The sequence below is a fragment of the Nicotiana attenuata genome, unplaced genomic scaffold (genome assembly GCF_001879085.1).
Source record: "Nicotiana attenuata strain UT unplaced genomic scaffold, NIATTr2, whole genome shotgun sequence".
Lineage (NCBI taxonomy): Eukaryota > Viridiplantae > Streptophyta > Magnoliopsida > Solanales > Solanaceae > Nicotiana > Nicotiana attenuata.
Window position 1 is genome coordinate 63,123 of NW_017670894.1, and position 15,736 is coordinate 78,858.

General features: G+C 39.5%; 2 protein-coding genes across 2 annotated transcripts; one reads left to right on the forward strand and one right to left on the reverse strand.

The window, feature by feature from the left end:
- Window positions 1-1,614: 1,614 nt before the first annotated feature.
- On the forward strand, window positions 1,615-2,211 carry LOC109244291. Its single transcript, XM_019411356.1, has one exon. It carries the CDS (start codon window positions 1,615-1,617, stop codon window positions 2,209-2,211), a length of 597 nt encoding a protein of 198 aa, XP_019266901.1.
- A 723-nt stretch (window positions 2,212-2,934) lies between these two features.
- LOC109244292 lies at window positions 2,935-3,408 on the reverse strand. The gene has a single exon (XM_019411357.1). It carries the CDS (start codon window positions 3,406-3,408, stop codon window positions 2,935-2,937), a length of 474 nt encoding a protein of 157 aa, XP_019266902.1.
- Between the last annotated feature and the right edge of the window lie 12,328 nt (window positions 3,409-15,736).

Here is a 15,736-nt window from a genome sequence, read left to right on the forward strand (position 1 = left end):
AATACTAGTTAATGGTAACAAAACTAAGGAATTTACCTCTACAAGGGGGATTAGACAAGGAGACCCCATGTCACCCTACATATTCATACTTTGTATGGATATGCTTTCCAAAAACATTAACCACGAAGTTGATATTAGAAATTGGGTGCCTATTAAACTGAATCCTAGAACACCACCCCTCTCTCATTTATTTGTTGCAGATGATTTAACTCTAATGGGTGAGGCTAGTCAAAAAACACTTAGGACTATTAACAAATGCATAGAGGATTTTAGCAAGTTATCAGGTCTAGTCATCAACAAGGCAAAATAAAAAATAGTCATGTCTAGAAGCTGTAAAAATCATACAAGGGATATGGCTACTCTCATGCTTGGGATTACTGTTAGTAATAATTTTGGTAATTACCTTGGTTTTCCAATACTAAATAATTTCCTTAGGCATAAGGACTACCAGCCTTTACATGACAAGATGCGGGCTAGATTGAATAATTGGAATGCTAAGTGGCTTAGTATGGTGGGTAGGTGCACTCTCATAACATCTACCTTAAATACACTGCCAAATCACCTAATGCAAATTAGTTTACTCCCTACTAAAACACTCCAAGAGATAGACAAGATCCAGAGAGATTTTCTATGGAGTACTACAAGTGATAAAAGGAAACTACATCTCATTGGTTGGAACACAGTCACAAACAACAAGTCAAATAAAGGGCTGGGTATTAAGAAAGCTAAGGATAAAAATATTGCTCTCCTTACAGGATTAGCTTGGAGAATTCTCACTAACACGCAATCCTTATGGGCTAAAGTACTAATTAGCATTTATGGTAAGAAAAAAAGGAACAATTGGTTCCTCAATTACCTGGAAAAGTCTCCTAATAGGTTGGAACATTTGTAACAAGGGGATTAGATGGCCAGTAAATAGAAACTCAAGTATGAATATATGGAAAACAAACTGAATACCAAATTTCCCTAGTCTTCGCCACAGCATTTCAGGTCCGTTAAAAAAAGATGAGGAGAAGCTTAATATAAAAGACATGTGACACAAAAGGGTGGAACTTAGGGAAAATTTCCTTCGACCTTCCAAAACCTATTCAAAATAGCATAAAGGCTATTGAACAAGATATCCAAATGACTACTCAAAAAGAGTTCAATTGGAGTCTACACCCCAGTGGTATATTCACGACATCCTCTTCCTATAAGTTAATAGATAGCAAAGACCCACAGCCTCACTCTATCAATTGGATTTGGGAGCTACACTATCCTAACAAGATTAAGCTCTTCATTTGGAAACTCTACCATATAAGGTTACCCACAAGAGGCTATCTTGCTAAGATTGATATTAATATAGATCCAACATGCCCAATATGTAAAAACACAAATGAATCTATATATCACATTTTTTTGGAATGCCCTATAGCCAAGACAGTATGGCAAAATCTAGGAGTGACCATAACAAATTTAGGCACAACCAATGACTGGTTGGAATCCATACTAAATACATCTCCCAAAATTCCAATAGGGTATGTTACTTGGAAAGAAATACTGCCTTTCGCACTTTGGGAAATTTGGAATAATAGAAACCATAATAACATCAACAACCAAAGCTCTCATATAAAGATGGAAAAAAATTTGGCCTACGCAAGTGAATACTCTTTATTAGCAAACAAGCAAATTTTCCATAACAAGGTTATACGATTGAATGTCAAATGGGAACGACCAAGAAAAGGATGGATCAAGGCCAACATAGATGGAGCATTCAAAATTGACAGTCTGGAAGGAGGCATTATTGGAGTATTTCGTGACTTAAAGGGAAGGTGGATGATGGGTTTTTTAATGAAAATACAAGCAGCCTCAGCGTTACACACGGAACTACAAGCCCTTCTGCATACATTACGACTAATCATCAAGGAACATATGTTCCCTATAGAAGTGGATACAGATGCCACGAAGATTATTAACATTATCAATAAAGACTACCATGCTAACGATATTATATTTCAAAAATGCAGGTTATTTGTGGAGGAGGCTTCCAGGCAGGGGACAATATTATTCAAGCATAGTTTCAGGGAAGGAAATATGGTGGCTCATGTTTTGGCGAAAGCAACGTTAAGGAACACTAGTTACAATAATTTATGCACTTCTGTTCAACTACCTGACCCTGTTATAGATGTATATGGCAAGGATCAGGATGGCTATGTTTATGCTAGGAACTGAACATTGTGAACGTTTGGCTGCATTAGGGAATGATAGCGCCTTACAAGGCATAATGGTAGGTTCCGATGGACTATGTATTAAGGACAATGTTAAGGGGCTCTAGCCCTCCTATGTTATATATAATATAAGTATACTCTCTCCGGTTCAAAAAAAAAAAAAAAAAAAAAAGCTAATTTCTAGTAGGTTATTGTTTCCGAAATCCTACAAGTTAAGGGGGTTTAGTTGAATTTATTTAAACGAGAAAGCAGCGATACAGGAAAATTATTTTGGTCCAAACCAAATCTATATATGCAAATTTATATGCGTTTTCTTGACACCAAAAATGGAAAAACCAAATCCGAATAATAAAGACGTAACCACAAAAACCGAATGCACGCCCCTTATACCAATAGAAGAAGAAAGAAGATGTAAGAAGAACTAAGCATTACATCTCTACCATTATATAAAGGTTTATATTTTAGTTTTCATAAAAAATTTAAGATCAGATTAACTAACTTCCGTCGAGCTTTAGCACTCAAAAGGGGAAAGAAAACAGGAAAACAGCGAATAAGGAGGGCACACTAGCGGAATACGTTTTATAAATGACAGGTTCGTGTTCACAAGCGTCTCACTGGTTATTACATAGATAACTAAAGCAAATAACATTTGGATGGAATGAGAAATTTCTAATTATTCAACCTCGAAAAATACTCATACCCCACCCCCCTTTAGTTAATTAATCTTCTACTTCTTGTCTTTCGTCTTTTCTTCTTCTTTCTTTTCTTCCTCTTCTTCGAAGGCAGAAGCTGGGAACGTCCTTCTTATTCCACTGGGGATGCCAAATATGATTTTCTTGGATTCAGGGTCCTTAATGCAAATATCAGAAATGTTAACCCAGAAAGACAGCTCCTTAGTCTTGACCCCAGTAATATTTTTCAGTCGACGGTCCTCAACAAACGCTGTGACCTCAGCAGCGTAGGTCACAGTTTTTTTAATCTTTTTGAAGCAGTGATCCGTTACCTTTTTCTGCTTCAGCCATACGAACCCAGTTTCATGGTTTCGACCAACTTCCACGATGTCCTCCAGTGGGAGAAGTCCACGTGGCATGTTGATTTCCTCGAGGAGTTCGAAAGACTTTTTCACGCATAGTAATTGATCAGTGTATATTTCAGCATTTTCACGGTGATTCTTGATGACTTCGAGCAGAGCCGACGACATTTTTTTGAGAAATGGAAGGGAAATGAGAAGCTAGATGAAATGGAAGTGTAATGGATATGTGACGGGACTGGCTGGTTGAGTGGGGAAACTAGGGAATTGACGGGCTTACTTATAGGGAAAATTCAGAGTTGAAGCTACTAAAAAAATAATATTCCCCATCTTGGATTTGTCGTGACGGGTAAATTAAGCAATTGCCGGCACAAATCTTGATACAAGTTTTTGTATAGGGCCTTGCTCGAGTACCCATACCAACGTACTATATAAGATTTTTAAAAAAAATTATATAAATATTATTAAATTTTATATATTAGATGTGTAGTTGTCGAATATATCACAAGGAAAATATTTCTAGAATTTAATATTGTGTTAAGATTATAGTGAAGGTTTTAGTATAAAACTTTTTATATCTATTATAGAATACACTTGAATGTGCATTTATCAAATGGATTTTGAATACTTATATATGCTATAATTATTTTTGTTCTATTTTCTAGTATCATGAATATATACATGTATCCCAATGATGACCTCACCGCCCTCATGTTTGCTGGGATATACATAAGATCACTTAAACGCATCGTTAAAGTCACGATCCAAAATCTCAGCCAGGAGGGTCGTGATGGTTCCAAATACTATTTGCTAGGCAAGCCAACATTTAACGATAAATAAAAAAACTAGTCCAACAGACAATAGCATAATAAAATGGAATAAGTGTAAAACTCATAAATATATGTAAAAATAAGTTTAAACCATACACCGCCTACACAACCACCGAAGATTTGGTGTCATATAGTACATGAGCTTCTAAGAATACTACATAAAAAGTCTGAAATGAAATGTAATACTGTCTGATTCAAGAAAATAGCAATAATAAGAGCAAGGGTGACTCTGGAGTCTGTGGACGAAAACCACCAATACCTCGAGTCTCCTTGGTCACCAAGCTATGCCCTTCGCTGGATGCTACTAGGACCTATACCAAAATCTGCACAAGAAGTACAAATGTGTAGTATGAGTACAACTGACCAATGTACCCTGTAAGTGTCGAACATATCTCCGACGAGGTAGTAACGAGGCTAAGACAACATACCTACATATAAACCAGTACAGTTAAACAACGAGGAAATAACGAGAGATATAGCAACATGAAGAGAAACGAATGATGACATCGAAATCCATAACTAAAAAGTAAATGGAGATGGTCGTATGCAATACAATATACCCAGCAATGAGTCGGAGTTGAATCCCACAGAGAATAATATGTAGGCGATTAGGCTATATAAGAAAACAATCGCATATTATGCTAAGCCAAACACTAATAAAGGTGTTGAAAAAATATTTCTGTCTAAACACTGTTGATACCCAATTTTTCCCTATTATATTTTTCAAATGCATATATACCTTCAAAACTACGCATTAGCATCAATTGATATTTTTCCATAATTTCTATATTTTTAAATTAATTTATCCCAGTATTTTATTTATATAAATAATTACAAATTGCATCACAAAGGACTTTTTAACAATTCACGGTTTAATTTTGCTATTTATATCCATATTGAGCTCAAATTATTTCACAAATAGCCACATCTACATTTTTGGGTTACAATTGCAATAACTTTGTAATTATAGCCCATGCATGCATTATTGCATTATTTTACCAGAAAATAGCTCATTGTATTTTTAAAATATTGAGTAATTATTTTAAATCATTTTCATGCATGAACATTATTTTTTATAATCATTTAATTATTTTATAAAATGTATTTTATCAATTATTTGGGTATTTAACAAATAACCCTTTTTATTTCAGACCTAACCATTTTTACCAGCCCAAAACCCCCTTTAATATTAACCCAAAAAGCCAGCCCAAACCCCTTAAGCCCAATCTGCCTACCCGACCCAATAGCCCCTCTTCAATCGTGGCCATTAATCTTTTAGATCAACGGTCCACGTTCACCCTTACCTTAATTAACCCTTAACCTACCCCAAACCCTTTTCATTATCTCAAAACCCGCCGTCACCGTCTGCCCTCATCTCTCAACTCTCTCTCAACCTAACCCTAACCTTAGTCTCCGTCAACGGCGTAAACCTCCCTCCTATGGTGCTTCTACGTCTTCTCTGACCACCCCTGGCCTCCTACACTCCATGGCTCTTCGACTTCATGAGTCCTTGAGAAGATCTCAAGGAACTCCAACTGGTTCTGGTTTGAAACTTTGTTTACCGGCCTGTCTCAGGCCATTTTTTCGTTCGTATGTAAGGATCCCTCCTTGTTTTATTACGAATCTATGGGTTCTTGACCTATTCTCTTCACCTCTGCTATTTTTCTGAAAACCGTAGTTCGATACTGTCGATTCTTCTCCGATATTTATAAATCTGAGGTGATTCGAAAGTTATTAAATGTTTTCCTTCAAAAAATCTCTTGTTTTAATTAATTATTTTGATTTTTAATCACTCTTTCTAAACTAGGGTTCATCTCAAACTTTTCTTCAACAATTTTTCTAAGTTCTCAGTGTTTAGTTAATTGTTTCTTCATCATCTTAACTAATTTTCGTATGAATGTTCAAACCCTAGTTATTCTGTGCGATATACTGGTTTTTTCGATTTTGTTTCGATACTCTATTATTTTTGTGATACCAGTCATATTAGTTTACTCCGTTTTTGGGCTTAAATGTTTCCCTTGTGTAAATCCAGTATTTCTTTGGGATTTTGCCCTAATTAATCTCTATTTATGGTTCGAACCTGTTTTTCTTGCTGAATTCTGTATTTCTGTGAAGCTTTACTTATTTTCTATTTATGGAATCTGAGTAATTCTTTCCCAAAAATCGGTATTCTTTTGAAGGTTTTACTAATTATTTCCTATCATTTTGCCATGTTAAAATCTGTGTGCACAGATCTTATTTGTTCCCTTATTTGTGACTTTACTTGATCGCACTTGCCTTAATAAGTTATCCGTATGGATTTGGGATTCTTACTGATTCCCTATTTGGTATGATTTGGACTCCTTACCCTAATTAACCCTTTTTTCTGTGACCGTTAAGTGATTACCCCTAATTAAGGGGTCTATTCCGGACTCCCTTACATGAATTGATTCTGTGATTATTTGAGTCCCCCTAATTGACTAATTTGTGATTCTTTTTACCTTATTTGCTCTACTCCCTAAGTGCTATATATACAATCTTGTTCTACCTCTCAAGAACACGGACAGTAGTTCAAAAGTACACACACACACTTAAACTTTCTCTCATCTCTCTTTCTGCTACTCGTGCTCATTGCTCGTCTAGCCGGCTGAAAGCCAAGGCTATACTGTGGAACTCTACCTACTTTACTTTCTGCACTTTGCTTTCTTAACTGGTATGCTCTTATTTCAATATCATTCTGAAATTCAAGTCTATGTGCTCCATAGTATTTAAATCCATGCCTATTTCCGCACTAGTTTAACTGATTATGTACTTAGTTGTTCTTCTTGTTTATTGCTTTGATCGGTATGCTTAAGTATTACCCCCCTCTTGTTCAATGTTTTAATCAGCATGTCTAGGTTTCAATCTTCTTGTTTGCTATTTTAGCCAGCATGTTTACTTGAGCTCTTGTTTGTTTCCTTCAACTAGCATGCTCATTTTAAGTAGTTCAGGCTCCTAATTTATCTAATTAACCACACTTGGTATGACTAATTCTGTGTGGTAGACCCTTGTCCTCAATATGGATATTCCTGCATTTTGTCTCTATACTCTAATGTCTATTATCACTTTAGCTTTAAGTATAATTTCCTTGTTAATACTCTGAATCAATAGTTTGTATTCTAATCCTATGAATTTGGTCACTGGTTGTCAATCAATCCCTGCTTGTTCTGTGTTCTTGTTGATCAATATGCTTCCCCTCTTATCCATGTTCATGTGTTTCTGATTTAAGCTCCCTATGTTCCCAACCCCTTTGATCCCTCTTTGTAAACTTGTTTGTCTTCACTTAGAATCAAGTAATAAATGGCTTTGAATCTGGGCACTCTAAGTTTTTGTGATTGTGTGGTTGTTTGTTGTTCTCAGAATTTCTTCCGAAACTGTTTTCACTCTTAACGTTTTGTTTTCTTTTCTTAAAACTGTTTCCATTCCTGTAATACCTTTTCACTTCTTAAATTTTTACCTCTATTATGTTTTTATTAAGTTCTTCCAACTATGTCAAGCACTCTCACTTCTACTCTTAGATTATTTAAGTTCTGACCCTCGAGTGTGTGTACTGCCTAGTAATCCATGAGATTCCTCCAAACTCTGGCACACTGGAGCTGGCCCTTCCACACTGCACATAACTACTTCTCTATTTATAAGGATCTTCGTGTGAGCATTGCCCGGGGTCCTTGAGGCCCTTGAGAACTTTGATGCACCGGGATACCTCATTGGATACTATGGACTATGACATCTTGAACTGTTTTGAAGGCCTGGTATTTCCAGGTTCACTTAGGGCCTATCTCAGGCTCCCTATAACACAGCTTATATTTATTATGTAATTTATTTATTTATGGTCTGTACTGATAATCATTGTAACCAGATATTGGGGAAATTAGTAAAAAGGAGGAATTCTTATATGATGTTTGTGGGGAAACCGGGTAGAAATCATGCCTTTAGGTTTATATTATGTTTACTTGCATTACAAATCATGCTTTAGGTTTATACTATGTTTACCTGCATTAGAAACCATGCTTTTAGGATCACTTGGCATACTAGACAACATGTTATAGGCACGCTACCTCATTTGTTATCAAATTCTGTTTCTGCATAATCATGATCATCTAGAAATCCTATTATTAAGTTACTGCTATAATTCCGCCTAATAAAAACGTCCATTCTTTCTGTGCATTAGAGATCCTGCCTTAAGACTGTATTTGTATTTGCTTTAAACCATGTCTACATCGCCTAAATCAATAACTATCTTGTCTATAAAAATGTTTAGAAACAATCCCAACACTTAGATGTCATAGAGATAAGTGTGTATAAACCAGTTTTGTAATGTAATATTCAGCACCTAGACCAGCATGCCTATAGGACTTAATAAATTCAAACTGTTTTAAACTTATTCCCAGAATTCTGATTGCATTTAGACAACATGTTTATTGGGTATTACAGATCCACACTTAGGCAAGCCTATAGGTTATCAAGGTCTGATAAAAACTGTGAAACTATGCTTTGCTTATTTGTGACTGCCTAGATTCAACAGGTTCTAAAATCAGTAGGCAAACTGATTAGGTCTCTATCGCTTTGCCTTAACACAATGCTGCATATTCTCTGCTTGTCATGCTCACCTAGATATCCTGTTCTAGGACCTTTCCGAAATATCTAAAATCTGCTGTTTGAGACGTGCTAATTGTCTATTTATTTGTGGAGGTAAACATGAACCCCCTTAATTGTTTCTTACTTGACAGTCCTGTTTGTTCTTTGTTGTCGCTTAGATTTTCCCTTTTAAATACCTTAGGAGAGTCTAGAACTGCCTAAAATTAGAGGTCCTAAACACCTCCGACACCACAAGGAAGGGACGGGTAATGCACGCATAGAGCTCGTCTAATTAAAACCGCTTATATAACCGCTAAGGGGAGGGTAATTGGGTAGTAAAAGGATATACTGACCTGTGCGCTAATACCACGTGTAGCCCCTCTAGTTGAGGAAGGGTTACCGGGTATTGTACAGATGTGATCCTATAGGCTAACAAACCTAGGACTTCCTTCATCTTATTTACATATGTGTGCTTAGACTGCTTATCTGTTAAATTTCCTTTATCTTATATGTGTGCTTAGACTGCTTATCTGTTAAATTTCCTTTAACTTATATGTGTGCTTAGACTGCTTATCTGTTAAATTTCCTTTATCTTATATGTGTGCTTAGATTACCTATCTGTTAAATGACTAATTCACAAAATGAGTTTGGCCGGGACCCACCATTGTGGACCTTGAGGGGTGCCTAACACCTTCCCCTCAAGGTAATTTCAAGCCCTTACCCAATCTATGGTAACACAAACCGACTTTATGAGTTAATTGAAGTAGGTGCCCTAACGCACCTTAAATCCGTTAGGTGGCGACTCTTCAACTTTTGTACCCCTTTCCCAAAAGAAAACGAGTTGTCCCAAATGAATGTCGAAACCCTGACTTCCACTGGAAAGATGGAAAAAAGGGGGCTCGACAGCATGGCGACTCTGCTGGAGATTTTTAGGCTTTTACCATAACAAATTTGCTTTGTGAATTATTTTAAACATTGCTTTTTCTTTGTTAATACTTGCACCCTTTCCCTCTCCCTTTATGTGAACTTAACTGTTTATTTTCAAGTATTTATTTCCTCAATATGAAACTGACTTGTTTCTTTGTTTTCTTTCTTAAACGTCTTTCAATTTTAAATGCTTTATTTATCGCTTTTCTAACATGCAAATACGTGACAACATGTTATTTATTGCTGCATAAATCATGCTCGACATCATACTCCACTCCTGCGTAATCAATCCTATAGCAACGCTTGATGAGTGGTTGCTCTCTTCCAATATATCACCCTTAAATTCGGAATGGCTTATTTTCGGTAAAACTAGTCGATCAGCGGTGCAATCGACGGTTCTGTGCCTTTCCCCCTTAAGTTGTCCGCTTGAGGGTAACGGCTAGACCCCCATGGTAACCTTACTCTTATTATAATTGTACGTGCATCATGGTCAAACCTAGCCGGGTTAATATGTTGTCCACATAATAACCCTTTAAGACAAGCCTTATCCAAAGTTCACCGGGGTTTCCATAATCCCAATGGACGCAACCACGTTTTGTGCATTAATTTGAGAGAACTAAATGCCAATATGCTAATCATGAATGTATAAATAGTCGAATCATGTGGGGGAAAAGGTCCTAGCTTTTTTGTTTTGCAAAAAATAAGGCACGAGGTCCCCAGATTCGGCATGGTCAGCAACATAGCCCCATTGCTACTAGACTGGTGGGAGGATCTTTCCTCAAGCGACAAGAAACACGTGAGAAAATACTTGGGCAATTTACCTTCCCTGCTAGACATTAAGCCAAACAACATGTTGATTGAAGCTATAACTCTACTCTAGGATAGTGAGAGGTCCGAGTTCCATTTTGGGGAAATAGACATGACACCATTCCTGGAAGAAATCGGGGATTTGCTGGACTGACTTGGGACAGCCCTAGGTTATTAGTACCGGAGAACCGCACTGGTAAATGGTTCCTAAAAATGATGGGTTTAAATAAAAATGTTGAGTTGGAGTGCTTGAAGAAGTCTTACATACCCTTCAAATACCTGTATGAAAGATACGGTCATAGCAAGTCTTACCGTACATTCCATGATGAGTTTTCTATCACTTGTCTGGGACACATCCACCGTCGAGTGTTTGTATTCATTGTATGTTTCTTGGGTCTGATAGTGTTCCCAATGAAAAGTGATAGAATCCACACTAGACTGGCCATGGTCGCCAAGACTTTAATGGAGGGAATTGAGGGACAGACACACACTATAGTCCCTATGATCATAGCCGACATCTATAGGGCTCTGGATCGCTGTCATAAAGGGTTCAAGCACTTCGAGGGTTGCAATTTACTACTACAGCTGTGGTTTTTGGAGCATCTTCAAAAGGGTCAGTACCGTCATGAATTTCCGCCAAGGGCTTGGAACGATCATATTGCCTTCCATCACCCTAAGTGGATGACTTACATTCCGGACAGGTTTGCTTAACCAGAAAGTGCCAAAGAGTGGGTAGAGTTCTTCAACAATCTAACCGAGGAGCAAGTACAGTGGATGTTTGAATGGCTCCCAACTGACGAGTTCGTCATTAGGCCCAGAGACGCTCCTCACTTAGTTTTGATTGGGTTGAGAGGGATACACCCTTATGTTCCCATCCGAGTTATGAGGCAAGCATGCAGGAAGCAGGTCGTACCAAGGATTGCAAAGAAGAGCCACTTCAGAGCAGACTTTCAAGACGACGACATCCCTTACAGGTGCCAAGCTCAGCATATGTGGCACTGCAAGATCACTGTGGAGAAAAACACCATTGAGCCAGACAGGTATCACGCTGGGTGTGCACCTTTCTACCTGGCATGGTTAGAAGACAACCTAGATGGGATAGTGAAGCCAGGAACCGATCAGGGAAGCAGGATCATAGACGAAGATGCCGAGGCCCAAGTCATACAACAGACTACGCAAGAGGGTTCATGACTCCGAGAATGAGCATCGGGAAATACATGAGACAAATATGAGGCTGATCAAAGAATGGAAGGAAATGGCTATCACCTCCAACAGAAGGTTGGAATATCTGGAGCGAGGCTTGGTGGCGCTAGAAGGTAAAATAATAAAGAGGATCGACGATTGCCAGAATGCTGAAGGAAGCGAGGGGAACATCTTATTAGAGCCTATCTACTGCTGGGTCTGCGAGAGTTGGGTAACCTGGTTGATGGAGTTAGTAAGATCGAGTCTGGGGAAGGTCCTTCTGGGACCAAGTAGGCTAGATTTATTTTCTTTCCTAAATGCAATAAGGCCAAGTGCCAATAGTGACTTACCTTTATTATCTTAGTGTCGTTTTGGGATTCGTCTATTTTTATATTAATGAAATGAGGCATTTATTGGCATCTAAGTTCTCCAAATCAACTTGTCCCTAGGCCTACCTCGGGCACAACGAGGCTCCCAAATTAGGACATGAATTTCATCTTTCCGCAATATATGTTTAAATACTGCAAGTACTCTTTTCAGAATTATTACTGACTTGGCTACCTTTTGTTTTTCTTTCTTTCGTTTGATTATTCCCATTCCCCAAAGGTTGGTTCGTGCATACTGGCATCATCAGCTTATCACACAAGATCTAGGGGCCCTCCACCTTCTCCTCATCCTAGTCCACTAAAAGGCAAGGGAAAAGCAAAAATGGAAGATTTGAACGGCACTACAAAGAAAAACAACAAACAGGTTGAACATGCAGAAACTTCTAATGGTCGGGGTACTCAGGCACAAATGATGCAGTTTCACGACTCGAACAGAAAATACTGCAACTCCAGGGTGAGCTTGAGCATGTCTGGAATGTGGCAAACCTATCATTCTCACTCAGTGTCCCAGACATCAGTCATCCAAACACTCAGAACCCCGCACCACCTCAAAGCACGCCCAACAAGCGCCCACAAAATCCTCCCGTACCTCACCATTATACAACTCCACCACAAAATCAAACTATCCCACCACAGTACTAGCCAAACACCTACCACACTCCACAAAATACTCCACCAGATATTCCTGAACCCCAGAATTCCACCAATGATCACCATTATACTTAAACTCCAGGTCACCAAAACAACCCTATATATGTGGAGACCCTACCTCACTCAACTCAACCCATCTCCTATGCACCAGAATCTGTTGAGAAGGACATACTCATTAAGAACCTGGCTGAGGAGCTCAAGAAGCTGACCAGCCGAGTTCAAGGCGTAGATGAAGGCAAGGGGATAGAAGGTCAGAACTATGAAGACCTATGCATACAGATGGATGTAATACTGCCAGAGGGTTACAAACCTCCCAAGTTCGAGATATTTGACAGTACAGGTGATCCCAGGGTTCATCTAAGGACCTATTGTGACAAGCTTGTTGGGGTCAGAAAAGATGAAAAGATCCAAATAAAGCTTTTTATGAGGAGTCTTACGGGAGATGGCTTGTCCTGGTACACCAGCCAGGATCCTAAGAATGGTCCAACTGGGTGAGTATGGCATCTGATTTCATGGACCGATTTGGGTTCAATGTAGAGAATGCACCAGATGTCTTCTACATTCAAAACCTCAAGAAGAAGCCCACCGAGCCTTTCTGCAAGTATGCTACTCGTTGGAGGTCAGAAGCGGCCAAAGTCAGGCCAGCATTGGACGAGAAACAGATGAACAAGTTCTTTGTCAGAGCACAGGATCCACTATACTATGAAAGGTTGATGGTTATTGAAAACTATAAGTTCTCTGATATCATCAAACTTGGTGAAAGGATCGAAGAAGGCATCAAGAGCAGGATGGTAACAAACTTTGAGGCATTGCAGGCCACTAATAAAGCATTGCAGTCAAGGGGTATATCTAAGAAGAAGGACGTGGGAGCAGTAATGGTCGTCCAAGGACCCAAAACTCCATTCGTATATCGAACCTCCCCACTTGCATATCAAGCACCTCCACCCACATATCAAGCACCTCCACCTACATATCAACCCTCATCCCCCAGATATTCCCAACCATCCAATTTTCAGTCACCTCCAACTCGTTAAAACTACCCAAGACGGCGACCTAATTTCGCAGACCACCCAAACAATATACTGCTATTGCTAAACCCATCGACCGGCTATATGAAAGGTTGAAGGCTGTTGGTTACGTTACTCTAATCCCTGTTGTGGCCACGGAGAACTCATCCCAATAGGTTAACCCAAATAAGACTTGTGCATACCATTCGGGCATGAAAGGGAACACCATCGACGAGTGCTGCAATTGAAGGACAAAATCGAGGCTTTGATTGACAACAAGGTCATCCAGGCAAAGGAGGCTGCACCCAATGTCCGCAACAACCCCCTCCCAGATCACAGGGGTGAAGGTGTCAATATGATAGAGATGGATGAAGAATGGGATCCAGAAGGATCAATCAGACTTATCAAAGAGGGTGATGACCGCAAGAAGGCCGCAGTCACACTCAATCCCATTATAGTGCAGATACAGCCGCCAGTGGAGGTCGAGGTAACGGTATCAGTCCCATTTGAAGTTGAGCTAGCACCCCCTGCAGTTGCACCTATTCCATTTGAGGTGAGAGTAGCCACACCATTTACAGTGACAGTATCAACCACACCGCCTTTCAGCACCAAGGCTGTACCATGGGATTATGTGGCTGAAGCTAGATGAAAAGGAAAAACCAAAATGGGAGAAACTGGTGCTACACAAGGGATGACTAGGACTGGAAAGGTCTGTACACCTAAGCATTTGGAAGAGTCCAATAAACAGGCCTGTAACAGACCTCGCGTTATTGAAACAAGTTCAGATGACCTCTGGAGGAAAGTACAAGCAAGAGAGTATTCAGTCATCGATCATCTGAACAAGACTCCCGCTCAAATATCTATCCTGTCGCTGCTACAAAATTCAGAAGCACACATGAACGCTTTGATGAAAGTATTGAACGAAGCATATGTGCCCAAAAACATCACAAGCGGAGAAATGGCTAACATGGTAGGACAGGTACTGGAAAGTCACAAAATCACTTTCCACGAGGATGAGTTACCACCTGAGGGTTTGAGTCACAATAAGGAACTGGTTATCATAGTGCAATGCGAAGACTACTTCATTACCAGGGTCCTGATCGATGGAGGATCGAGTCTCAATATTTGCCCATTGACAACACTGAAGAGGTTGGGCAAAGGCCTATACGAGATACGAGAAGGGACCATGAACGTGAAGGAATTTGATGGGTCTCAGAGAGCTACCATCGGGGAAATTAATCTCTGTCTGCAGATGGGGCCTACGTGGTTTGATGTCGAGTTTCAGGTGCTGGACATATCTGCATCCTACAATCTATTGTTGGGACGACCATGGATACACGCCGCTGGGGCTGTGGCATCAACTTTGCATCAGACAGTGAAGTTTGAGTGCAACCATCAGGAGGTGATTATCCATGGAGATGGGAGCAACCCCATTTACACCCGTCGAACTATTCCGATTGTCGAGAATAGGAGAAAGCTAGGCGGAGAAACTTATCATCATAACGAGCGGGTCAATGAAATCGACAAAGATAAGTGGTGGGATAGCAAGATAGCAAGCATGATGAACTGGAGAGGGTATGAGCCTGGCAAAGGTCTTGGCAAAAATCTTCAGGGCATTTCCAAGACAATACAGCCAAAGCGTCATGGCACTACTTTTGGCCTGGGATACTAATACACTTGGCAAGAGTACAGAAACTGGTCACCACCATGGCGTGGTCCGTACTATCCATTGGAGCAGCCTATACCGCACTTGAGTCAGACCTCCCAATAGGCCGACATCATATGGGGATCAGAGGAGGAAGAATCACTGGAAGCCTTAAGGAGCCTGTTCTTGGAGGATGAGGACATGGACTGTTGTGTAATTGTTGAGGAGGTGGAGGAGGAAGGCCCTACCATCCGGGCTGTGGAGAAAGGATCATTCCTCAAGAATTGGATTGTCCGACCATCCAGGGCCCGATGAGAGCCGGGGTAGCAAGTCTGAATAGCATTGTTTTGTTTATTTTCTAAGAAAAATGATTTCCCTTTTTGACATTTTGTCTTAAATAATATTTCCAATGTTCTCGAAACGTTGTTTAAATTATTGAAAATCACTTTTATGCTTCAATGAATCAAT

Coding starts and splice junctions, on each gene's coding strand:
- LOC109244292 (XM_019411357.1), bottom strand. CDS start 3,408: ATGTCGTCGGCTCTGCTCGAAGTCATCAAGAATCACCGTGAAAATGCT.
- LOC109244291 (XM_019411356.1), top strand. CDS start 1,615: ATGGAAAAAAATTTGGCCTACGCAAGTGAATACTCTTTATTAGCAAAC.